The sequence below is a fragment of the Tachysurus fulvidraco genome, chromosome 9, assembly GCF_022655615.1.
Source record: "Tachysurus fulvidraco isolate hzauxx_2018 chromosome 9, HZAU_PFXX_2.0, whole genome shotgun sequence".
NCBI classification, from domain to species: domain Eukaryota; kingdom Metazoa; phylum Chordata; class Actinopteri; order Siluriformes; family Bagridae; genus Tachysurus; species Tachysurus fulvidraco.
The window spans coordinates 23,931,951-23,958,927 of NC_062526.1; the positions used below are offsets into that span (position 1 = coordinate 23,931,951).

At 35.7% G+C, this 26,977-nt stretch overlaps 2 protein-coding genes and 1 long non-coding RNA gene across 3 annotated transcripts in view; all 3 read right to left on the bottom strand.

Annotated features, from left to right (window-relative positions):
- The window catches only part of LOC113636948, a 57,039-nt gene extending 40,358 nt beyond the window's left edge, over nt 1-16,681 (bottom strand). Inside the window, exons 1-3 of the mRNA XM_047818945.1 lie at nt 16,543-16,681; nt 2,781-3,083; nt 1,064-1,372 (exon numbers count right to left, since the gene is read on the bottom strand). Of these exons, the coding sequence (XP_047674901.1) occupies nt 1,064-1,372; nt 2,781-3,083; nt 16,543-16,591 (661 nt within the window). The 5' untranslated portion in view covers nt 16,592-16,681. The remainder of the gene's footprint in view (nt 1-1,063; nt 1,373-2,780; nt 3,084-16,542) is intronic.
- A 1,607-nt stretch (nt 16,682-18,288) lies between these two features.
- LOC125145565 lies at nt 18,289-20,517 on the bottom strand. Its single transcript, XR_007143963.1, has 2 exons — nt 20,448-20,517; nt 18,289-18,823 (listed from the first exon to the last, which is right to left on the bottom strand). It is a non-coding gene; the product is annotated as an uncharacterized LOC125145565 (long non-coding RNA).
- Nucleotides 20,518-20,853: 336 nt separating this feature from the next.
- On the bottom strand, nt 20,854-26,658 carry LOC125145531. The gene is made up of 4 exons (XM_047818702.1): nt 26,544-26,658; nt 23,010-23,312; nt 21,686-21,994; nt 20,854-21,023 (listed from the first exon to the last, which is right to left on the bottom strand). Exons 1-4 carry the CDS (start codon nt 26,590-26,592, stop codon nt 20,854-20,856), a joined length of 831 nt encoding a protein of 276 aa, XP_047674658.1. The 5' UTR covers nt 26,593-26,658.
- Between the last annotated feature and the right edge of the window lie 319 nt (nt 26,659-26,977).

A 26,977-nucleotide genomic window follows, 5' to 3' on the forward strand; every position in this document is an offset into this window, starting at 1 on the left:
CTGTCTGAAGTGATCAAGTAAGGTGTGGAGGCTGCTGTCATGTTTCACTCACACTCAGTGACTGACATTTAACAGTAAACTCAGTGACACGTGTGTGTGTGTGTGTGTGTGTGTGTGTGTGTGTGTGTGTGTGTGTGTCTTTGTACTTTTAAATATCCACCAAACAGAACAGTAAAACTGTGTATTAATAAATAAATGTAAGAATGTAGATGTTTTTTCACTGATTAAAAAGGAAATTTATGTCAACTAGAAGGAAGCTGATGTGAATTTTTTGTTTATCTTGTTTCAATGTTGTTGAGGATGATGCAGGTGGAGAGTTTGTTGTTTTACTTGGAGGCTGTTCTGATGGAGGTCTTCTGTCTGTTTTCCCTGAGCGTGTTGAAGTTTCTCTTCTTCCTCCTGAAAAGACAAACCTTAATAAATCTAAAGTCTGTTTATAATCACTGTTAGTAATATGGCACATGACACTCACACTCAGTTATTAATGAAACAATGTCTGTAAAAACTTCTTTAAAAATAAAAGTTAACACAATTAGTGTCATGTTAATAAGGTTAAATGACACCTACATGAACAACAACTGACATGAACATACATAAAGATTTATAAAGTGTAATAAGTGTCAGCTGATGTGAAAACAGAAAATTGGCAAAGATATCAGATATAGACTTTTATATTTTATTTATCTGACTGTAAAAGAAGAAAACACAAAGTCAGATTAAACAACATGACACTGACACCTTCTGAAGCTTTTATTAATGTTTATGTAGGTTTATGTCAGTAGTAATGAAGGTGTGTTCTGAAGGCTGTGCTCTCTCTGGTGATGATAATCAGACAGAAATCACATGACACAAAGGTGTTTCTGTGCTGTTACCCTGCTCCTGCTCTGACCTGCACACCAAATAGGTGTCATTTTAATGTGACACACTATGACTCGTAGAGTAAAACCATCAGTTATGGTAAATTTAGTAGACATGTTTATTACATATGTGACTATAATTCAGTTCTTATCAGGACTGTTTGCACACTAAATATAAACTTGTATTGAGTATTTAAATGCTTTACCTTTAACATTAATCCTGATGTCTCTGTATTCCTTTAATCCAGTGCTGCACCTGTAGACTCTCTGATCCTCTTCTCTCAGGTCAGATATGAGCAGAGACAGATTACCAGGAGAAATGTGATTAAACAGCTGAAGTCTGTCACGATAGTGTTCATCATTTAACACGTCAGTCCAGTGTCCTGTTCTGTCTGTTGTCCAGGTGAATGTCTGAGGATTGGTGTGCAGGTCAGAGCAGGAGCAGGGTAACAGGACTGAACCACCAGGGTGTCCATTAATAACTACCTGATGTTTATCACCAGAGAGATCACAGCCTACAGACACAAACATACAAACACTCAGAATCTACTGAATACAACATGAAGTACAAAGATCAGGACTGAAACATGGACCCTGGAGCTGTGAGGAGACAACACTACACACTGCATGGTGAAAAGTACATGTGAAATATAAGCTGTAGACACACAGAGTTTTGTTTGTGGTTGAGTTTGACTTAGAAAATAATTCATGATATTTGAAAGTTGAGGTTATTTGATACTTTTTGTGTCAAATGAACGAAAAATGTGAACACAGTATTGAGAAATGGATTTAACCAAAAAATGTAAATAAAGCACAAAGTAGGAGGTGAAGCTGGTGATCACTGAACCGTCACTGATAAATAAAGTTAAATCATTATTTTAGGGACGTCTTCAGAGGGCTAAATGGCTCCTTAATAAACTCCTAATAATAAGTGACATGATCTTAAATCAATATTTATAAAGACATGTATTTAAAAAGACTTCCTAATGTATCAGCTGATGTACAGACTGTGTTCATCAATGTTCATGTTAAATTAACATACAGTTGAAACCAGATATTTAAAACACTTCAGAAAAAACACAAAAACTTTTATTTCTTTACTGTCATACATTAAATCAGAGTAAACTTTTTCTGTTTTAAATCAATAAATATTAACATATTTTTTGCTTGTGGAAGGATACCCAAAACGTTTGGCCCAAGTGAAACAGTTTCGGGGCAATTCCACCAAATACTAAAGAAGTGTATGTATACTTCTGACTTTGCTGAAAGTGATAATAAAAATACATAAAAATTCTCCATCGCTCGACTCTGACATTTAACAAATGCAAAAAATATGTTAATATTTGTTTATTTAAAACAGAAAGTTTACTCTGATTTAATGTATAACACTAAAGAAATAAAAATGTGTTTTTTTCTGAAGTGTATGTAAATATCTGGTTTTAACTGTAAACACCAGGTCTAGTGTGTTATGTAGTTTCTTTGACTGTAAATTAGAGTTTGGTTTTAATGTTTAATGTCATATTACAATTTATTCTGATGCATCAGATATTAAGATAAAAACACTCAACAAGTTGACAGTGACGTCTAGTGAAGTCTTTATTACTGTTTATGTCTTATGTCAGTTGACATGTAGCTCTATAAACACTACAATGTTATGAGAATAAATCTTAGTTTAGACTGAGAAATATCACAAATCCAATCCAACACCAGTCCAAAGTTCAGGTCAGTCTGATACCATAATCAGTATTTAATGTCATTTATAACTTAATACTGATGTGTCACTATATGACTCCTAAATTAATCCCCCTTCATGGTAAATGGAGTAGACATTTTATTACATATGTAACTATAATTCATTTTAAGTATGATCAAGGATGATTTTACACTAAATATAAACTTTTATTGTGTATTTAAATTATTTACCTTTACCAGGAATACTCATGTCTCTGTGTCCCTTCTCAGTGCTGCACCTGTAGTCTACTGCATCCTCTTCTCTCAGGTCAGATATGAGCAGAGACAGATTTCCAGGAGAAGTGTTATTAAACAGCTGAAGTCTGCCACGGTAGTGTTCATCATTTAACACGTCATTCAGACCTCCTGTTCTGAAGGACACCCAGGTGAATGTGTGAGGTTTGGTGTGCAGGTCAGAGCAGGAGCAGAGTAACAGAACTGAACCACCAGGGAGTCCAATGTAAACATGTTTAGTTTGAGCAGAGAGATCACAGCCTACAGACACAAACATACAAACACTCAGAATCTACTGAATACAACATGAAGTACAATATTTTCAAATGAACTATTAAGGAAATATTTATTCTTCAGTACATTTAATTCATAAATTTTGAAATGCAAGATAATAATCAAATGAGCCTCATAAATATGTTAATGTATTATATATCTACACATGCAGCATGTTAAAACAACAGGAAAAAACTTTACTATGCAACTATAAACATGAATTCTAATAAAATAAAGCATTATTTCAACACCAAGCACTTAAATGGACACCCCACACTTCATAAACATGTCATCTGTAGGACTTTATAATCCTGCAATCAGCTGTTACGTGACACAAACACAACCTTGGTTCAGAAAGCCGAGATTCCACAGAATCCAACGGTATAAGGATCATCACTGTGTGACCAATATTCACAGATATACAAGGAAAACACCACAAAGCAACCGAGCAGCCATGGCACCACCTTTACTCTTCTTCTTCTTCTGTTTCTTCTTCTTCTTCTTCTTCTTCTTCTTCTTCATTGGCAGGTCGCATACCAACTTTATTACATACCTACACCACCTGTGTTGGAGTGTGAAGTGATTTCAGTCTAGAAGTATGTCAAAAGATGTCTATATCCTATTTCTAAGACCACTATGCTTAATGAATTTTAAAACTAACCTTACAATTTTCCCGAATCCAGGTTTTATGTTTAATAGGCTATTGATTGTAAATACTTTGCAACCTATTCCCTGTAGCTCTCTTATTAACTCATTCCTTTCCAGATCATACTTGGGGCAGAAAACCAGCACATGTTCAAATGTTTCCTTTACTTGGCATAATTCGCATAATCCTGTACCATGTGTCCTTATAATATAAAGTGTAGAATTGAGTTTATTATGTCCCATCCTTAGTCTTGATAAAATAACCCGATCCTCTCTACTTACATTTAGTGTCATATTACTTTGTCTTACGGTTTTATGTATATTATATAAATGCCTTCCTGTTTTACACTCATTCCAATTCATTTGCTTTTTCTGATTACAAGCTTCTTTAATGATACTTTTCCCTTCCATCCGACTTAATGCAACAGTAATATTGGGGAAGTTCAGTTTAAGTGACTCTTTAGCCGTTCTATTCTATCTTTCATATTCTGGTATATCTGCGTGAGCTGGTACCCACACAAATGTAATTATTATTCCAATTTGCTTTAATCTATACAAAATATTCAATATTTCTACATCAATATCAGATCTAACTGTTTGGTAAGTTAGTAGGCTTATAAGTGATGCCATAGAATCTGAACTTTGTTTGGCATCACCTCTTCCACCCAACTAAGTGCCATCTGAATTGCCACCAGTTCAGCAGTATATACTGAGGTCCCATCAGTTAATCTCCCATATTTTCCTATTTTAAATTCAGGAACATAACATGCTGATCCAGTACGACCTATCTCTGGGTTTCTTGATCCGTTCTTAATATCAATACTGCTGTTTTCTCTTCATCTACTACTACTGGTATATTCTGAGTTCTGTAAACCCCAACCATTTCTTGAGGACACCCCATACCTCTCCTAATTGGGTTTCCCTTGACTGCTTGAGTATATGATATATTCTGTACTGTTTTGAGTTTCATTGCTTCCGTTGCTTGCTTTTGGGCTTTACAGCCTATATACGCTGCACTGTGTGGCCCTCCACAATTACAACATTTAGGTTCAACCTCCACATTTTCCATAATCATGTTCTCCACCACATCTACAACATCTTTATTTCCAACATGCCCCAATCTTTGGCAATTAAAACATCTCAATGCTGGTCTAACAAATGGTCGTACCGTATAACACACATACAATTTTAACATGTTCTGGTAAGTTTTTACAAGTGAAAGTTAGTACAACAGTCGTACTTCTCTCTTTTTTACCATTTCTGCTAGAAAGCAGACGCTTCACTTCTGTCACCTACCTCATTCTATTCTACCTCAATTTTCCTTACTTTGTTTATTCCTACTCTAGTATTGTCATCTGACTCAGAATCTCTATTTTTTCTTTTGTTTGTTGAATCCGTAATACAGTAATATGACCATGCCTCACTATCAATTACTGAAGAATCATCTTCATCATCCATACTACCTGCTTCCATCCTCTCCAGTCTCATCACAGTTGATGCTAGCCCGCTTTTGCGTGTTTTCAGATTCTGAATTTCCCGCCTGCTCTTACCTTCGGCAGGGCTGCAAACTTTTGAATTCAGCTTAGAGTGAGATTTTGGGGGCGGGGCTTTGGTTATGGTGAGGGGCTTGTGGAGGGGCGTGGCTTGGTGTAGAAAAGAGAGAGAGAGAGAGAGAGAGAGAGAGATTATGACTGGTGTTTATTGTAAGTGTTTGTTGCCTTTTGGACTCCTTTATCAATTGTAAGGTTGCTCCCATTTAAAACAGTTCAGCTCAAGCCCAGCCATTTTTAGGGTTATTATTGAGGATAATGTGGTAGCTCAGTGGCTAAGGTGTTGGGTTGCTGATCGGAAGGTCATGGGTTCGAACCCCTGGTCTACCAAGCTGCCACTGCTGGGCCCCTGAGCAAGGCCCTTAACCCTCAGTTGCTCAGTTGTAAGTCACTCTGGATAAGGGTGTCTGCTAAATGCCGTAAATGTAAATGTAAATGTAATGTCCCGTCCAGAGACAAGCTGTTTTGTGTTGGGGTTTTGTTCACACACCGACCATCGAATATACCCTTTTTTCATTGGTTGTTGCGTTAAATCTTAACCAGATAGTGCTATCTTCTGATTGGCTATTGTGTAGCCTCTTTTTTTGATTGGCTGATAAGTGTCAGGCTCGACTAAGAACTCCAGGGAAGACACGCTTGATTCCTGCCCGGTTCCATAGAGACAGCAGTGTGGACTGGTACATTTTGGGCACTGCGGCATATTTTATATCTGATAAATACTAAGTTTTTCTGCGTGAGAAATACAATGTGTGGCGAGAGAGCGTGACAAAAGACCCAAATGCGTGACTGTCACTCTCAATGCATGACAGTTGACAGCCCTGAAGTTATGTAATAACTGACGCTGAATGTGTGAGAGTTAGCAGCCTTGGCCTTTCAGGATGATAAAACATATTCTAAGAGAAAATTCAGGTTATTTACAAAATTTCACTTCTCTGCCGCCAAAAGAAATAGCTGATTATTGTCTGTGTCCTTCTTGTAGTTGTCTGTGGCTGAACAAAGCCAAACACGGACTTTACTGCTTTAACATTAGATCAGGTTTCAAAACACACGAATCTGCTGATTCGAAAACTAGAGAGTCATTTTTTTTTTTGCTTTATTTTGGCTTTTTAAAAGCTTGCCTTTAGGTCTATCGAGGGGAAGCGGCTCAGACTGGCATACAGTCATGCGTGCTGTGTCCTGAGAGTTGGGGAGACTCCAAAGCAAACTGAACACTGTTGGATTTGAATGCAATGAACTCCTATAGCATGGGCGAGGCTAGCCCCCTTTTAGTTAAGGCTAAAGTAGAAATCAGCAGTACTTTTTTATTTGCTTTAAGACAAATGCATATCATTAAAAGACCTCTGACTTGTGAAAAGGTGAACAAAATGTTTATACATTTACAATTAGTTACATGCAAAAAATAAAGACTTTAAATGTGATATAGGAAGTGAAGTCGGTGGTCAAAAAGACAGCAGTGACAGAGAGACATCAGAAAAAGGTGTGAAATTCACACACATCTATTTACAGCTAAGACCAGAGAGAAGAAGTGACCCAGAAGTTACACCAGGCCACCACACTGCTCATAGAGCCACACATTTATACTTTTGTAATATAGTGTACACATTATTACAAATAGAAAAAAATAGATAATCGGCTAATATTATTTACAAAATAATACTTTTACAAAAATTAACATTCAATCTATTTTTGTAAATTGTGTCAAAGAAATGAAAAGTGATATATAGGAGAGTCCAAATATACCATTGTTAATAGTGTTATGTTGTTAAATGCATGTAACTAATTCTGAAAAATAAAAACTCTAAATATGATGTAGGACGTGGAGTGACATCAGTGACAGCGAGACACATCTATTCACAGCTAAGACCAGAGTGAAGAAGTGACCTGCAAGAAACAGGAAGTAACTTTTCTACTATGCTTTATGTGATTTATTATAGATACATTCAATAAGATGGAAATGGTGAGAGATGTAATTCAGTAAATATATAAAAACATACACTGTAATATTATAGGGATGTAAAATAATCTCACTGTAGAATCCTCCTTATTCATTAGCCCACCTCTCTTCATCAGTACATTTTAGACTGAAGTTAATCAGGAAGAAAAAGTCCACATGATCAAAGCTGAACAGGTCTAAATAAGGACATTATAACACAAGGCAGGACGTGAATGTTTACCTTGTGTATGAAGATTAATGCTGTCTTAAAATTTACATATTTTATGTTATTAATTCTCTTATTAATAAACATTTGACAGTGTTTGGTTTATTTTTAGGGAACAGAGCTGAACTCCACCCTACAGTAAACGCAGTCTGGACAGAAACCACATGAACTAAACACAAAGCAGCTGAACTAAGAACTGGATAATATTCTCTCTCCTTTCTGTAATAGAAAATAAAATATAACTTCACTCACCTGCAGCAATGTGAAACACGACATACAAAAGATATAAGCACTTCATCATTACTGATTCTTCTGCACACACACACCAGTCCCTCAGTGTGAAACACACACACTGACACACTGACTAAGTGTCTCTCTTTATACACTTTGGTTTTCAGGAAACCACAACAACCACTATGTCATTTCTCATTTCTGAAAAAGTATTTTAACACTTACTCCATTGCACGCAGACGCACACACTGATCACACACACACACACACACACACACACACACACACTGATCACACACACACACACACACACACACACACACACACACACACACACACACACACACACACACACACACACACTAAATATATATATACACATATACATATATACTGAAGTAATTTATACTGACATACGTATCCTCTAGTGACACTTGTTTTCGGATTGCGTAGAAAACCCTTCCACAATCCCACTAAAGGATGTGTCCTAGTTTGCATGGGTTAATATTGAAAACACAAGATCAACAATTAGAGTTGCTCTTACCTTGAACGCAGGAGTCCTTCGAAGTCCCTCGGTCTTCTAACAAAGGTTCCGCTCCAAGTTCTTCTACCTATTCTATTGATTGAATCTTTAGATGAAGGAGTCAGACTTAAACCTTTTTGTCTTTTCAGGATCCTCACAATGGGAGGCCTTGTTTTTATTAAAAGCAGTGTAATACAAATAGATGTGTGTAATGTAATGTAAAAGAAAAGAAAATTACAAACAAAAATCTCCTTCAAATAGTCAAACAATTCTAGCGTAAGTAGAAATAAGTAAAATGCAAAGATAAAACAAACCAAGAAACACTCTCCAAGTGTAAGCCTGCGTTTGTTCTCCTGATGCACCCTCTATAAGCAATCACAAAGTATAACACAGTGAGCTTGCCTCAAGGTGAATGCACACCGATAACTTGTTCTAAAACCGTATTTATACCATTTATTAGTATGATCTCATAACGGTCATTCTGCTTCTGTCTGCATCCTGTCAGGTCTCTGATGATCTCATGCTTCTGCAAAACATCCTGAGATGTCTCCTAGGCTGCATGGCCTATTGTGTGTTCTTATTCTGCTGACACAAAGCTGCTGACACAAAGTCTTGTGATTTCCTTTTTAAGCTTTCACTGTTACTCTTTGTCTTAATATCTAAAACATACCAATGAAAATTATATAATTTCTTAATCACATAATGGTTACATACACTCATATAAAGGTAAATGAATCTTGTCATTATAAAAATGAAAAAGAAAATTCATATAAAGGTAAAGGAAACTTATCATTATAAAAAATGGAAAAGAAAACTTATAATAATTCTATAATCTTCTTTCAGCAAGATGATTGGTCTTGATCCAACTGTCTGGCAGTTACATGTGATATGGCAGTTACTCCACTCCTAACATTTCTGTTCACAATATATATATATATATAAAATTTACGAGCCAAACATATCCTTAAGATATTTGAGATGATGTAAAAAATTTAAAACTTCACTTTATAGCACACAGGAATTCTAGTGTTTGGGACAAAGCTGTAATGTTCATCAGTTTATTCACCAGCAAGTGTGTTACCTGAAACTTACAGGAAGTCATAAAGACACATTTGCGACATGTGAGCTGAGGAGAACATAGAGGCTGGTCAAGAGGGATTATGAAAGGTAAGATTAAGCAGAGGAGTATCATTTTAATCATAAATCAGTTTTACAGTTTAAAATGTTTTTTAAAAACTGATTTAATTAATTTATTTATTTATTTATTCTTTGATTATAAAGCTACAGCTTAGTGACTAAGTGGCGACATCTTGTGTCTCGAAGCTGGTACTGCAGTTGGGCTACAGATAATTAATCTAATAATTTAAGTGTACATCAAAATTCTACAAACAGAAGTAATAAGATACTTTATCTCTTACTGATACCTATAACTTATTACTCGTCCTATCACAACAAACTTGATAATAATAATAATATTTATTATAATAATATAATAATAATAATAATTCCAGCTTGGTCAGAATTTGAAGTAAATTTTTTAAGCTGCTTGTGACAATGTTTACTGTTAAAAGTCGTCTATAAATAACAATCTGTTGAACTAAACAGGACAATTTACTAAGTCATGTTCATTTTTCATCAGTTTTCTTTTTTCTCAGAAGAAGTCTGAATATGGTAATAAAATAATTTGAAATCAAGTTGGAGTAATATTCATCTGCAGCATTAATATTGTGTTTGTCAAGATTCGGGGGTCAGGTGTAGTACTAGGATTTGATCATTATTTTAAAACATCAAGTATCATCAAGACAATATTTAAATAAACAAACAAGCAAACAAACAAACAAATAAAACCAAGAATTAAAATTTAAAAAAGATACAAAACAAGACTCCACAACATCATTAATACAACAGATATTAACCTCTCACTGAAAGGAACGATAAGCAATAAACAATGAACCAATCAAGGAAACCCAAGACAGGTGTGTACAAGAAATCAGTGAAACAACCGAGAAAGAAATTCAATCTACAAGAGACATTTACAAGGTAAATGTTCATAAAGCATTAACATAAACCTGTGATTTCAATTACAACCAGCACTACTGTTAGAGCTGCTGTTATAGAAAACTAATCAGCACCACGTGACCAATTAAATTAGAGAATTTCACACATACCATAACCTCAGTACAGCAACATGTAATTGTAAACAATGTCATGTAAATGTAAACATTTGAGAATTCTGCTTGAATTTGTCACATGTAAAAGTCCATGTTCTACCTTGACCACTAGGTGGTGCCTTAACACTTAGAATAATAATGTGCTTCATTTACAGGTTTCTTTATTTAATGATCCCTTTGTGCTCCAGTTAAAGGAATCAGCTATTCACTAATGGATAACAAATAATTGGAAGATTGGTAGACTTCAAATGTCACATTTTATTTATTACACTATTTACTTACCACAAATTCCTGCATTTGTGATTGTTTGGGAGATTCAGTTTAAATACTATAAATAATTCTATTGATGTAAAATTGTATTTATTTATTAAAAATAACACATTCAGTCCATGCAAATTTAACAATCCTCATCTTTTTATTTTTGCTTTAAGGTTTTATCAAGTCACAAACAAGAACTTCTTACACAAGCCTATTTACACAAAAGCCTTCTAGCACATTCATTTCTTAACCTGATATATGTAAGAATGGGACACATAAGATAAAAATGAAAAAATAAACACTCAAAATATAGTTTGCAATTTTATCCATCAGCAGTTTTTAATGATTAACAGAAAAACTGAATGCAGAACAATACTCTTAGCTAATATAATGAAGGTGAATATGAAGTAATTATCTGGAACCTTTTCCCTTTTTTAGCAGTAAAATTAAACACATAAAAATCCCACCAGAAAGAATCTTGTGCTTGACCATGGCATGTATTTATTATGTTTTCAGCATTATTCTATAATATCTGAGAATATTTACAGGATTAGTTTGTTATAATGTTGGTGTACTCAGTTTTCTCTCCAGTGTTAATCTGGACCTGAACTGCTCCGGCTGTGTTAATGTGTTATTTAATACAGAAAGTGACAAGATCAGGTTCAGGCTGTGGAAAGACAGAAGAGGAAAATAACACATATTACACAAATTCTGTGGGTTTTGCTAGTGATTTCAAGAAGCAGGTAAAATCCTGTAAAGACGACACAAATCTCCAAATCTGACTTCTTTCTTTACACCATGTGTTGTTCTGATAGAAGCAGCAGAAGATCATTTCCTATAACTCAGTGTTCAGTGAAAGCATGTGTGGGTCATGTGTGTTACCTGCAGTGTGTCACAAATACAACAAAAGCTCTAAAGGTAGAAACAGATCTGTTATAACTCATTTTACGTTTGCTAACCTGATCTGTTGGCTTTCCCTTACAGTCCGGACTTCCTTCAGTAATCCCGTTCTCTCCACATGTTCCTGGTGAAGAGAAATAAACTCTCAGAAATCACACCTCTAGTGTTAACAACAATATTTAACTGTCTGAAGTGATCAAGTAAGGTGTGGAGGCTGATATTCTGTTTGTTTGAAACTCAGTGACCTGTGTGTGTGTGTGTGTGTGTGTGTGTGTGTGTGTGTGTGTGTGTGTGTGTGTGTGTGTGTGTGTGTGTGTGTGTGTGTGTGAGTGTGTGTGTGTGAGTGTGTGTGTGTGTGTGTGTGTGTGTGTGTGTGTGTGTGTGTGTGTGCGCCCTTCACCTTTTAAACATCCAACAAAGAACAGTAAAAAGTTTTGTTAATAATTTAAAGTAAGAATGTAGATATGTTTTTCACTTCTGATTAAAAAGGAAAGTTATGACAACTAGAAGGAGGCTGCTATGAGTTTGTTGTTTATCTTGTTTCAGTGTTGCTGAGGATGATGCAGGTGGAGAGTTTGTTGTTTTACTTGGAGGCTGTTCTGATGGAGGTCTTCTATCTGTTTTCCCTGAGCGTGTTGAAGTTTCTCTTCTTCCTCCTGAAAAGACAAACCTTAATAAATCTAAAGTCTGTTTTTAATCACTGTTAGTAATATGGCACATGACACTCACACTCAGTTATTAATGAAAAAATGTCTGTAAAATTAGGGTCATGTTAATGAGGTTAAATGACACCTACATAAACGTTTCTATAAAGATTCCTATATTTTATTTTTCTGACTGTAAACACAAAGAAAACACAAAGTCAGAATAAACATGATACTGACACCTTCTGAAGCTTTTATTAATGTTTATGTAGGTTTATGTCAGTAGTAATGAAGGTGTGTTCTGAAGGCTGTGCTCTCTCTGGTGATGATAATCAGACAGAAATCACATGACACAAAGATGTTTCTGTGCTGTTACCCTGCTCCTGCTCTGACCTGCACACCAAATAGGTGTCATTTTAATGTGACACACTATGACTCTTAGAGTAAAACCATCAGTTATGGTCAATTTAGTAGACATGTTTGTTACATATATGACTATAATTCAGTTCTCATCAGGACTGTTTGCACACTAAATATAAACTTTTATTGAGTATTTAAATGCTTTACCTTGAACATTTATCCAGATGTCTCTGTATTCCCTTAATCCAGTGCTGCACCTGTAGACTCTCTGATCCTCTTCTCTCAGGTCAGATATGAGCAGAGACAGATTACCAGGAGAAGTGTGATTAAACAGCTGAAGTCTGTCACGGTAGTGTTCATCATTTAACACGTCAGTCCAGTGTCCTGTTCTGTCTGTTGTCCAGGTGAATGTGTGAGGATTGGTGTGCAGGTCAGAGCAGGAGCAGGGTAACAGAACTGAACCACCAGGGTGTCCAATGTAAACATATTTAGTTTGAGCAGAGAGATCACAGCCTACAGACACAAACATACAAACACTCAGAATCTACTGAATACAACATTATATTATACAATATTTATTCTTCAGTACATTTAATTCATAAATTTTGAAATGTCTCTGTTTTACTTCTACTAAGCCCCACAGGCCCCAGAACCGTGGGCAAGATGGACACCAATGCAAATGAGCTTTAAAAATATGTTAATGTATTATGTATCTACACATGCAGCATGCTAAAGCAACAGAAAAAACTTTACTATGTGACTATAAACACGATTTTCAATTAAATAAAGCAGAATTTCAACACCAGTCACTTAAATGGACACCCCACTCTTCATAAACATATCATCTGTAGGAATTTTTAATCCTGTAATCATAAACACAACATTGGTTCAGTCAGAAAGCGGAGATTCCACAGAATCTAAGGATCATCACTGTGTGACCAATATTCACAGCAATACAAGGAAAAAACCACAAAGCAACCAAGCAGCCATGGCACCACCTTTGCTCTTACCTCGCTTGATACGAAAACTGGAGGCTTAGAGCTTTCTATAGAGAGTCAAACCTCAGGAAATTCTGTTGAGAAGTCGAGCTATCGATCTTCAACGTTCGGAAAATTTAAATACACTGGACATTTAAATGCACCATCTCATCTTTCCAAAGGATTTTTTTGCTTTATTTTGGCTTTTTAAAAGCGCTGGCTTTTAGCTCTATCGAGGGGAAGCGGCTCAGACTGGCATACATTCATGCGCGCTGTGTCCTGTAGTTAGAGGTGAACACTGTTGGATTTGGATGTAATGAACTCCTATAGTGACAAATAAATCAATTATATGAACTTTTATAGTTCGCTAGCTGAGAAAACTCATATACAGAGGTGTGCCAACATTGCACTTGGCACAGGAGTGTGTGTCACTACTAAAACCTCTCTCTAATATCTCTGATACACAATAGATCAATAAATCTTGAACCAGTTAATGATGAGATGCTATTAAATATATTTATGGAATATTATATTTTTATTTTATATTCATTCATTCATTCATTTTCTACCGCTTTATCCGAACTACCTCGGGTCACGGGGAGCCTGTGCCTATCTCAGGCGTCATCGGGCATCATTTTTATTTTATATTATATTATTATATTTATATATATTGTGTTCCATCCTCTCTTACTCTGGTCTGGCAATATATACACTTATTTTAACACTTCTGCAGCAATCCCACATGTGTTACCTTTATTCTGGCACCAGAAGTATAAAATACACCCTGAGAAACCTCAGATATTGCAGCCTGATTCCAACACGTACCATCATGAAAACAGAAAGGTCGGCATGGACGTTCTTCTAAAAAAACCTCTCTTTAATATCTCTGATACACAATAGATAAATCTGGCTTTAAACAGTTAATGGTAAGGAGTTTTAAATTAGATTTCTTGAGGCTTCATTATGAAGGTTTAGGGCTATTCTCCTTTGAATTGAACATTTTTGTCAGACTAAATTTGTTTTGACTTTTATTTCTGTGTTCCAACTTCTATTACTCTGATCTGGTAAAGATAGACTTATTTTAAATAGCAATCTCACAAGTGTTACCTTTATTTTGGTATCAGAATTATTCAAATGAACCTTGTAGTTTTTGAGATATACTCATTTAAATAGAGCGTCATTTTCGAAAAACAGTCAGGAAAATAGGCTTAGGTCTTAAGTGGTTTTAAGAATTATTAGTTCATATGAAAAATATACAGATAAATAAGTATTTAGTGATGAATAGAGAATTGGTACATCCAGCAAATAGATCATTATTTTTCTTTGTTCATATTTTGTTTATTTATGATATCATATTATGATGATTTGTTTATTTCCATATCTTAGTATTGGTATAATTAATAAAGGTTCACTGGTCAATATAAAGCTCACAGCTGATGGTGAGAGAAAAAAACAAGTCATGAGGTTGAAGGAATTGTCCAGTTTGTCATTAAAAGGTTTACTTAAACACACAGTGTCAGTAGTGGAACATCATCAGCTGAACTCAAAACCTGAATCTCTTGTTTCTCAGCCCAGTTCCTAACTACTGTGTGTGTTACACTATCCTGTGATCATGTGTGTATTTGTTCCACTTGTTTTGACTCAATGTTATAACTACATCTGTAAGTAAAGACCACTTGGAGAGAGAAATACAACACAAAGTGCAGATTTCTTTAAACTGATCAGTTTCCAGTGTTTTTCTAATAACATAAACATTTATCAATACTATTGTCACCTACTATTACTATTACGAGCGTGCAGCTCATTACAGCAGTTAACCTCACATCCTTAATGCACTATAACCATCAAAACACTTCACACATGCCTGATATGGACATTTCTTAATAATATTTATATTGACTGACATATTGACATTTTTTAATAAAGAACTGAATATTTAATGGGGTGTATAAAGTTGAATGAAATATACAACACAGCTTGGTAAGGCTAAAGTAGAAATCAGCTTTTTTACTTTTTTATTTGTTTTAAGACAAATGCATAGTATTAAAAGACGCTTACTACTTTTGAAAAGGTGAACAAAGTGTTTATACATTTACAATTAGTGACATGCAAAAAATAAAGACTTTAAATGTGATGTAGGAAGTGAAGTCGGTGGTCAAAAAGACAGCAGTGACAGAGAGACATCAGAAAAAGGTGTGAAATTCACACACATCTATTTACAGCTAAGACCAGAGAGAAGTGACGCAGAAATTACACCAGGCCACCACACATAGAGCCACACATCTACACTTTTGTAAAATAGTTTACACATTATTAAAAATAGAAAACGTTATGAAGATGAACTGATAATCAGCTAATAATATTATTTTAATCATTTTATTTACTTTTACAAAAATTTAAATTTAATCTATTTCAGTAAATTGTGTCAAAGAAATGAAAATTGATATATAGGAGAGTCCAAATATACCATTGTTGAGAGTGTTATGTTGTTAAATGCATGTAACTAATTCTAAAAAATAAAAACTCTAAATATGATGTAGGACGTGGAGTGACATCAGTGACAGAGACACATCTATTTACAGCTAAGACCAGAGTGAAGAAGTGACCTACAAGTTACAGGAAGTAACTTTTCTACTATGCTTTATGTGATTTATTATAGATACATTCACATGATCAAATCTGAACAGGTCTAAATAAGTACATTATAACACAAAGCATGTTGTGTATGTTTACACATTTTTGAACAGAGTAATTAGAAGTACATGCTGGTCTAAAAATATACAATTTTAGTAAAAATGACATTAAAATACAAAACCATTAATAAATGACTTGTTAACGTTGTTAATTCTCTAATTAATAAACATTTGACAGTGTTTGGTTTATTTTTTAGGAACAGGGCTGAACTCCAGCCTACAGTAAACCCAGTCTGGACAGAAACCACATGAACTAAACACAAAGCAGCTGAACTAAGAACTGGATAATATTCTCTCTCCTGTCTGTAATAGAAAATAAAAAATAACTTCACTCACCTGCAGAGACGTGAAACACGACATACAAAAGATATAAGCACTTCATCATTACTGATTCTTCTGCACACACACACCAGTCCCTCAGTGTGAAACACACACACTGACACACTGACTGACTGTCTCTCTTTATACACTTTGGTTTTCAGGAAACCACAACAACCATTATGTCATTTCTCATTAAAAAAAAAAAATGAACACTTACTCCATTACACACACACACACACACACACACACACACACACACACACACACACACACACACACACACACACAAACCCACACTAAATGTATATAGAATTTACAAGACAAACGTGTCCTTAAGATATTTGAGAAGATGTAAAACATTAAAAAATAATAATAAAAATGAGAAAATAATAATAATAATAATAATAATAATAAGCCTGCTAATATAGTAACTAAACTAAACGCCATCTTGTGTTACAAATCTGTTACTACAGCTTAACTACAGATAATTTCTCATTAGTGATCTAAATCTACATTCAGATTTTTGCAGAAAGAAGAAAGAAGACCCTTAATGTCACATGAACAGGAATAGGATAAAATTTCCTTCACATATTCCAGCTTGGTCAGAATTTGAAGTAATTTTTAAAGTTGCTTGTGACAATGTTTACTGTTAAAAGTCCTCTACAAATAACATTCTGTTGAATAAAACAGGACGATTTACTAAGTCATGTTCATTTTGCATTAGTTTTCTTTTTTTTTCCTCAGAGGAAGTCTGAATCTGATAATAAAATAATTTGAAATCAAGCTGGAGTAATATTCATCTGCAGCATTAATATTGTGTTTTGTAAAGATTTGGGGGTCAAGTGTAGGACTAGGATTTGATCATTGTTTTAAAAGATCAAGTATCATCAAGACAATATTTAAATAAACAAACAAACAAACAAATAAAACCAAGAATTAAAATTTAAAAAAGATACAAAACAAGACTCCACAACATCATTAATACAACAGATATTAACCTCTCACTGAAAGGAACGATAAGCAATAAACAATGAACCAATCAAGGAAACACAAGACAGGTGTGTACAAGAAATCAGTGAAACAACCGAGAAAGAAATTCAATCTACACGAGACATTTACAAGGTAAATGTTCATAAAGCATTAACATAAACCTGTGATTTCAATTACAACCAGCACTACTGTTAGAGCTGCTGTTATAGAAAACTAATCAGTACCACGTGACCATTTAAATTAGAGAATTTCACACATACCATAACCTCAGTACAGCAACATGTTATTGTAAACAATGTCATGTAAATGTAAATATTTGAGAATTCTGCTTGAATTTGTCACATGTAAAAGTCCATGTTCTACCTTGACCACTAGGTGGTGCCTTAACACTTAGAATAATAATGTGGTTCATTTACAGGTTTCTTTATTTAATGATCCCTTTGTGCTCCAGTTAAAGGAATCAGCTATTCATTAACAAATAATTGGAAGATTCATTCATTCATTCATCTTCTACCGCTTATCCGAACTTCTCGGGTCACGTGGGCGCCTGTGCCTATCTCAGGTGTCATCGGGCATCGAGGCAGGATACACCCTGGACGGAGTAATTGGAAGATTGGTAGACTTCAAATTTCACAATTTATTTATTACACTATTTACTTACCACAAAATCCGGCTTTTGTGATTGTTTGGGTGATTCTGTTTAAATACTATAAATAATTGTATTGATGTAAAATCTTATTTATTTATTAAAAACAACACATTTAGTCCATGCAAATTTAACACCCCTCCTCTTTTTATTTTTGCTCAACGTTTTAAAAAGTCACAAATAAGAACTTCTTACACAAGCCTATTTACACAAAAGCCTTCTAGCACATTCAGTTCTTAACCTGATATATGTAAGAATGGGACACATAAGATGAGAAAAATGTCATGAACACTCAAAATACAGTTTGCAAATTTATCCATCAGCAGTTTTTAATGATTAACAGAAAAAGTGAATGCAGAACAATACCCTTATCTAACATAATGAAGGTGAATATGAAGAAATTATCTGAACATTTTCCCTTTTTTAACAGTAAAATTAAACACATACAAAAGTCCCACCAGAAATAATCTAGTGCTTGACCACGGTGTGTATTTATTATGTTTTCAGCATTATTCTATAATATCTGAGAATATTTACATTGGATTACTTTGTTATAATGTTGGTGTACTCAGTTTTCTCTCCAGTGTTAATCTGGACCTGAGCTGCTCCGGCTGTGTTAATGTGTTATTTAATACAGAAAGTGACAAGATCAGGTTCAGGCTGTGGAAAGACAGAAAATTACACATATAACACAAATTCTGTGGGTTTTGCTGGTGACTCCAAGAAACAGGTAAAATCCTGTAAAGACAACACAAATCTCCAAATCTGACTTCTTTCCTTAACCCTCCCTATTGTCCTCCTATACAAATTAGGAGCACTGAGTCAACTTGACCTTGTCTGTTTTGACTGCTTATAAAAAATGAAGTATATATGATAGCCTTTTTTTTCACCTTTTTAGTCTTGTTTCCAATATATTAACATATATTTTGCAATATTTATATATATGGTATAATAAACCTTATTTATATACAAAAATGCCTCATTTTTTAGTAAAAAAAAACAAGAATTTTGAATTATTTTCACTATAGAGGCACAAAGTTTGATGCACAATTACAGGTTGGTATATTTCAAGGGCAGGAGATTGTTTTGAAACCATTTTGACCATTTTTAATGTCAGCAAATAATAAAACCTGTTTTTTTCCAGGCCAAATTGACTTGAATGCTTATAAATCAAAAATTCTACAATTATCACCATTCTGTGTGTAATATCTATTTTGCCCACTTGATGTCATCTGATCAACCAACAACAGGCTACACACACACACACACACACACACACACACACACACACACACACACACACACACACACACACACACACACACACACTTAAAAACATGTCATAATTTCATGTGAATAAATCTTTGTTTACCTCCTTATGTTTTTTTATTATACTTAATTTATCAACGATAAACCTTATGAAATTTTGCCATGTTTTGAGTAAAATAAGCAGAAATTACTAAATATTATTTTGGATAACCACTGACTGATAAATGTCAAACATTACTCAGCATATCTCCAGAATATGAATACACAATACTCCATTGAATATGAAAACACAACGTGTGTGTGTGTGTGTGTGTGTGTGTGTGTGTGTGTGTGTGTGTGTGTGTGTGTGTGGCATCATTTCGGTAGATCATATTTTGCTAGGCGAAGGCATATCAAAAGTGTGAAATATTTACAAATGTATGGCTTTATATTTTCCTGAGGCCTAATGAAATGCAATGCCCAATTTGTGTGTGTGTGTGTGTGTGGAGGGGGTGTGAGTGTGTGGAGGGGGTGTGAGTGTGTGTTTTGGGTGCGTGTGTTTGTGGACATTTTATGTGTGCATTTTTGTGTCTGTATGTATGTTCATTGTGCTGAAAAGGGCAAAAGTGTGACCTATTGCCCCACTAAATGTGGTCAGGTCAAAATGACCCAGACGGATCCAAAACGCAAAATATATATTGGTCTGAACACATAGTTCAATGAAAATAGATCAAATTAATTTTACTTGCAAAGTTCATCATTTGGAACAATCCTGGTAAATTTCAGGCAAATATGTGCAAGAAAACCCAAGTTATGACACATTAAATCCTTCTGGCCGGGTCAAAAAGACCCAGGGAAAATGGGAAGGTTACAACACGTGTTGCTCTGATAGAAGCAGCAGAAGATCATTTCCTATAACTCAGTGTTCAGTGAAAGCATGTGTGGGTCATGTGTGTTACCTGCAGTGTATCACAAATATAACAAAAACTCTAAAGGTAGAAACAGATCTGTTATAACTCATTTTACGTTTGCTAACCTGATCTGTTGGCTTTCCCTTACAGTCCGGACGTCCTTCAGTAATCCCGTTCTCTCCGCATGTTCCTGGTGAAAAGAAATAAACTCAGATATCACACCTCTAGTGGTTACAACTATATTTTACATTCTGAAGTGATCAAGTAAGGTGTGGAGGCTGCAGTTCTGTTTGACTCACACTCAGTGACTGGTATTTAACAGTAAACTCAGTGATACGTGTGTGTGTGTGTGTGTGTGTGTGTGTGTGTGTGTGTGTGTGTGTGTGTGTGTGTGTGTGTGTGTCTGTGTGTGTGTGTGTCTGTGTGTGTGTCTCTCTCTTTATGCTTTCAAATATCCAACAAACAGAACAGTAAAACAATTTAATTTAAAATACTTTACTGTAAGTATGTAGATATGTTTTTCCATTCTGATTACAAAAGGATGTCAACTAGAAGGAGGCTGCTGTGAGTTTGTTGTTTACCTTGTTCCAGTGTAGTTGAGGATGATGCAGGTGGAGAGTGTGTTGTTTTACTTGGAGGCTGTTTTGATGGAGGTCTTCTGTCTGTTTTACCCGGGCGTGTTGAAGTTTTTCTTCTTCCTCCTGAAAAGACAAACCTTAATAAATATAAAGTCTGTTTATAATCACTGTTAGTAATATGGCACATGACACTCACGCTCAGTTATTAATGAAACAATGTCAGTAAAAAACATCCTTAAAATTAAAGGTAACACATAATTAGGGTTATGTTAATGAAGTTAAATGACACCTACATAAACAACAACTAACATGAATCTAGATCATTTATAAAGAGTAATAAGTGTCATCTAATGTGAAAACAAAGAATTGACAAAGATATCAGATATAGACTTCTGTATTTTATTTCTCTGATTGTAAATTAAAAGAAAACATAAAGATTAAACAACATGACACTGACACCTTCTGAAGCTTTTATTAATGCTTATGTAGGTTTATGACAGTAGTAATGAAGGTGTGTTCTGAAGGCTGTGCCCTCTGTGGTGATGATAATCAGACAGAAATCACATGACACAAAGGTGTTTCTGTGCTGTTACCCTGCTCCTGCTCTGACCTGCACACCAAATAATGTGTCATTTTAATGTGACACACTATGACTCGTAGAGTAAAACCATCAGTTATGGTAAATTTAGTAGACATGTTTGTTACATATGTGACTATAATTCAGTTCTCATCAGGACTGTTTGCACACTAAATATAAACTTATATTGAGTATTTAAATGTTTTACCTTTAACATTAATCCAGATGTCTCTGTATTCCCTTAATCCAGTGCTGCACCTGTAGACTCTCTGATCCTCTTCTCTCAGGTCAGATATGACCAGAGACAGATTACCAGGAGAAGTGTGATTAAACAGCTGAAGTCTGTCACGATAGAGCTCATCATTTAACACGTCAGTCCAGTGTCCTGTTCTTTTAGTCGTCCATGTGAATGTCTGAGGATTGTTGTGCAGGTCAGAGCAGGAGCAGGGTAACAGAACTGAACCACCAGGGTGTCCATTAATAACTACCTGATGCTTATCACCAGAGAGATCACAGCCTACAGACACAAACATACAAACACTCAGAATCTACTGAATACAACATGAAGTACAAAGATCAGGACTGAAACATGGACCCTGGAGCTGTGAGGAGACAACACTACACACTGCATGGTGAAAAGTACATGTGAAATATAAGCTGTAGACACACAGAGTTTTGTTTGTGGTTGAGTTTGATTGAGAAAATAATTCATGATATTTTAAAAGTTGAGGTTATTCAATGATTTTGTGTAAAATTAAAGAAAAGTGCTACATAATTCAGTCCACATAGACCGCTGTTGTGTTCACTGTGTGAAAAGATTTAAAAATGTGAACATAGTATTGAGAAATAAATTTAACCAAAAAAATGTAATTAAAGCACAAAGTAGGAGGAGAAGCTGGTGATCACTGAACCGTCACTGATAAATAAAGTTCAAATATTACTTAAGGGACTTCTTCATAGGGCTAAATGGTTCCTTAATAAACTCCTAATAATAAGTGACATGAACCCAAATCAATATTTATAAAGACATGTATTTAAAAAGACTTCCTAATGTATCAGCTGATGTACAGACTGTGTTCATCAATGTTCATGTTAAATTAATATAAACACCAGGTCTAGTGTGTTATGTAGAGTTTCTTTGACTGTAAATTAGAGTTTGGTTTTAATGTTTAATGTCATATTAAAATTTATTCTGATGTATCAGATATTAAGATAAAAAACTCAAGTTGACAGTGACATCTAGTGAAGACTTTATTACTGTTTATGTCTTATGTCAGTTGACATGTAGCTCTATAAACACTACAATGTTATGAGAATAAATCTTAGTTTAGACTGAGAAATATCACAAATCCAATCCAACACCAGTCCAAAGTTCAGGTCAGTCTGATACCATAATCAGTATTTAATGTCATTTATAACTTAATACTGATGTGTCATAGACATTTTATTACATAGGGAACTATAATTTTAAGTATGATCAACGATGATTTTCTACTAAATATAAACTTTTATTGTGTATTTAAATCATTTACCTTTAACATTAATACGCATGTCTCTGTGTCCCTTCTCAGTTCTGCACCTGTAGTCTACATCATCCTCTTCTCTCAGGTCAGATATGAGCAGAGACAGATTACCAGGAGAAGTGTTATTAAACAGCTGAAGTCTGCCACGGTAGTGTTCATCATTTAACACGTCATTCAGACGTCCTCTTATGTAGGCCATCCAGGTGAATGTGTGAGGTTTGGTGTGCAGGTCAGAGCAGGAGCAGGGTAACAGAACTGAACCACCAGGGTGTTCACTGTAAACATATTTAGTTTGAGCAGAGAGATCACAGCCTACAGACACAAACATACAAACACTCAGAATCTACTGAATACATGAAGTACAATATTTTCAAATGCACTATTAAGGTAATATTTATTCTTCAGAACATTTAATTCATACATTTTGAAATGTCCCCTGGACATTTAATCCCCTCGACATTTAAATGCACCATCTCAGCTTTCCAAAGGATTTTTTTTTTTGCTTTAATACCGAATACATGTAGGCTAATACACCTCAAGAGGTGTGTTTTCAAATCCAGAAAATCTAGTGCTAAAAGTTTTGACCCCCCTCAAGATAAACTGAACCGATTACACGATTACCTTCGGACAGCTGTAATGTATGTAAAGATGGGTTTATTGTGGACTTTTAGCTCTATTGAGGGGAAGTGGCTCAGACTGGCATACAGTCATGCGCGCTGTGTCCTGTAGTTAGAGGTGGGGAGACTCCAAAACAAACTGAACACTGCTGGATTTGGATGTAATGAAATTCTATAGTGACATATAAATCAATTATATGAAGTTTTATAGTTCGGTAGCTGAGAAAACTCACATACAGAGGTGTGCCAACATGCACCCACTTGGCACAGGAGTGTGTGCCACTATTAAAACCTCTCTCTAATATCTCTTATACACAATAGATCAATAAATCTTGAACCAGTTAATGGTGAGATGTCATAAAATATATTTATGGAGTTTGAACATATATTTAATAATAATATTTTTTATATACTGTCTTCAAAGTTCGGGACATTTTAATCCCCTGGACATTTAAATGCACCATCTCAGCTCCATCCATCCATCCATCCATCCATCCATCCATCTTCTATCGCTTATCCGTGCCCGGGTCGCAGGGGCAGCAGTCTAAGCAGGGATGCCCAGACTTCCCTCTCCCCAGACACGTCCTCCAGCTCTCCCGGGGGAATACCGAGGCGTTCCCAGGCCAGCTGAGAGACATAGTCCCTCCAGCGTGTCCTAGGTCTTCCCCGGGGCCTCCTCCCGGTTGGACATGCCCGGAACACCTCCCCAGGGAGGCTTCCAGGAGGCATCCGAAACAGATGCCCGAGCCACCTCAGCTGACTCCTCTCGATGTGGAGGAGCAGCGGCTCTACTCTGAGCTCCTCCCGAGTGACTGAGCTCCTCACCCTATCTCTACAGGAGCGCCCAGCCACTCTGCGGAGGAAACTCATTTCGGCTGCCTGTATCCGGGATCTTGTCCTTTCGGTCATGACCCAAAGCTCATGACCATAGGTGAGGGTAGGAACGTAGATCGAATGGTAAATAGAGTTTCTTCACCAGAACAGACCGGTATATCGACCCCATCACTGCAGAAGATACACCAATCCGCCTGTCGATCTCCCGCTCCATCCTTCCCTAACTCGTGAACGAGACACCAATATACTTAAACTCCTCCACTTGAGGCAGGAGCTCTCCACCAACCTGAAGGGGGCAAGCCACCCTTTTCCGACTGAGAACCATGTCCTTGGACTTGGAGGTGCTGATTCTCATCCCCGCCGCTTCACACTCAGCTGCAAACCGTCCCAGTGCACGCTGAAGGTCCTGATTTGAGGAAGCCAGCAGGACATCATCATCTGCAAAAAGCAGAGACGAAATCCTGTGGTCCCCAAACCGGACTCCCTCCGGCCCCAGACTGCGCCTAGAAATCCTGTCCATATAAATAATGAACAGGACCGGTGACAAAGGGCAGCCCTGCCGGAATCCAACATGCCCCGGGAACAAGTCTGACTTACTGCCGGCAATGCGAACCAAACTCCTGCTCCGGTCATATAGGGACCGGACAGCCCTTAACAGAGGGCCCCAGACCCCATACTCCCAGAGCACCCCCCACAGGTCACCACAGGGGACACAGACGAATGCCTTCTCCAGATCCACAAAGCACATGTGAACTTGTTGGGCAAACTCCCATGAACTCTCCAGCAACCTGGCGAGAGTATAGAGATGGTCCAGTTTTCCACGACCCGGTCGTGGAACACTGGACCATCTCAGCTTTCCAAAGGATTTTCTTTTGCATTATTTTCGCTTTTTAAACGCAGAAATCGTGCTGAACCGAATACAGCTGGGATAAAACAACACAAGAGGTGTGTTTTCAAATCCAGAAATCAAAATAAAAAAATGTAAAATAGTTTATGTAATGGTTTAAAAAGATCAATATAATTAACTTAATGTGATGTTTATTATTGTTCTGTTGGTTAACTAACAATGTAATTCAAGGAGTGTCCAGTAGGGGGAACTCAAAGGCCGCCGGAGTTGCTGAGTCAAGCTATGCTGTGTGTCACAGCCAATACAGCTCAGCACACAGACAACAGCATATATATTTTATCCCCTTTTCAAGGTATGGAATTTTTATTAAAGTCTTCCGTATCATAAGTTAAGATTGCACAGTAGTTTGTAATGTTTTCTTTTATATTTGAACGTGTTTGGAATGTGAGGTAATGGTTTGATTGTCCTGTTAAACATGCTAATAGTTTGATTGTAATGTTACACATTATTAAAAATAGAAAACGTTATGAAGATGAACTGATAATCAGCTAATAATATTATTTTAATCATTTTATTTAGTTTTACAAAAAATAAAATTGAATCTATTTTAGTAAATTGTGTCAAAGAAATGAAAAGTGATATATAGGAGACCCCAAATATACCATTGTTGAGAGTGTTATGTTGTTAAATGCATGTAACTAATTCTAAAAAAAATAAAAACTCTAAATATGATTTAGGAAGTGGAGTGACATCAGTGACAGACAGCAGAAAAAGGTGTGAAATTCACACGCATCTATTTACAGCTAAGTCCAGAGTGAAGAAATGACCTACAAGTTACAGGAAATAACTTTTCTACTATGCTTTATGTGAGTTATTATAGATACATTCACATGATCAAATCTGATCTAAATAAGTACATTATAACACAAGGCATGTTGTGTATGTTTACCCATTTTTGAACAGTTTAATGAGAAGAACATTCTGGTCTAAAAATATACAATTTTAGTAAAAATGACATTAAAATACAAAACCACTAATAAATTACTTGTTAACGTTGTTAATTCTCTAATTAATAAACATTTGACAGTGTTTGGTTTATTTTTTAGGAACAGAGCTGAAATCCAGCCTACTGTAAACCCAGTCTGGACAGAAACCACATGAACTAAACACAAAGCAGCTGAAATAAGAACTGGATAATATTCTCTCTCCTTTCTGTAATAGAAAAGAAAAAATAACTTCACTCACCTGCAGTGACGTGAAACACGATATACAAAAGATATAAGCACTTCATCATTACTGATTCTTCTGCACACACACACCAGTCCCTCAGTGTGAAACACACACACTGACACACTGACTGAGTGTCTCTCTTTATACACTTTGTTTTTCAGGAAACCACAACAACCACTATGTCATTTCTCATTTAAAAAAAAACTTACTCCATTACACACACACACACACACACACACACACACACACACACACTAAATATATATATATATATATATATATATATAGAATTTACAAGCCAAACATGTCCTTAAGATATTTGAGAAGATGTACAACATTTAAAAAATGAGAAAATAATAATAATAATAAACAACTGGCATGAGCTGCAACATCAACTTCACTTTATAACACACAGGAATTCTAGTGTTTGGGACAAAGCTGTAATGTTC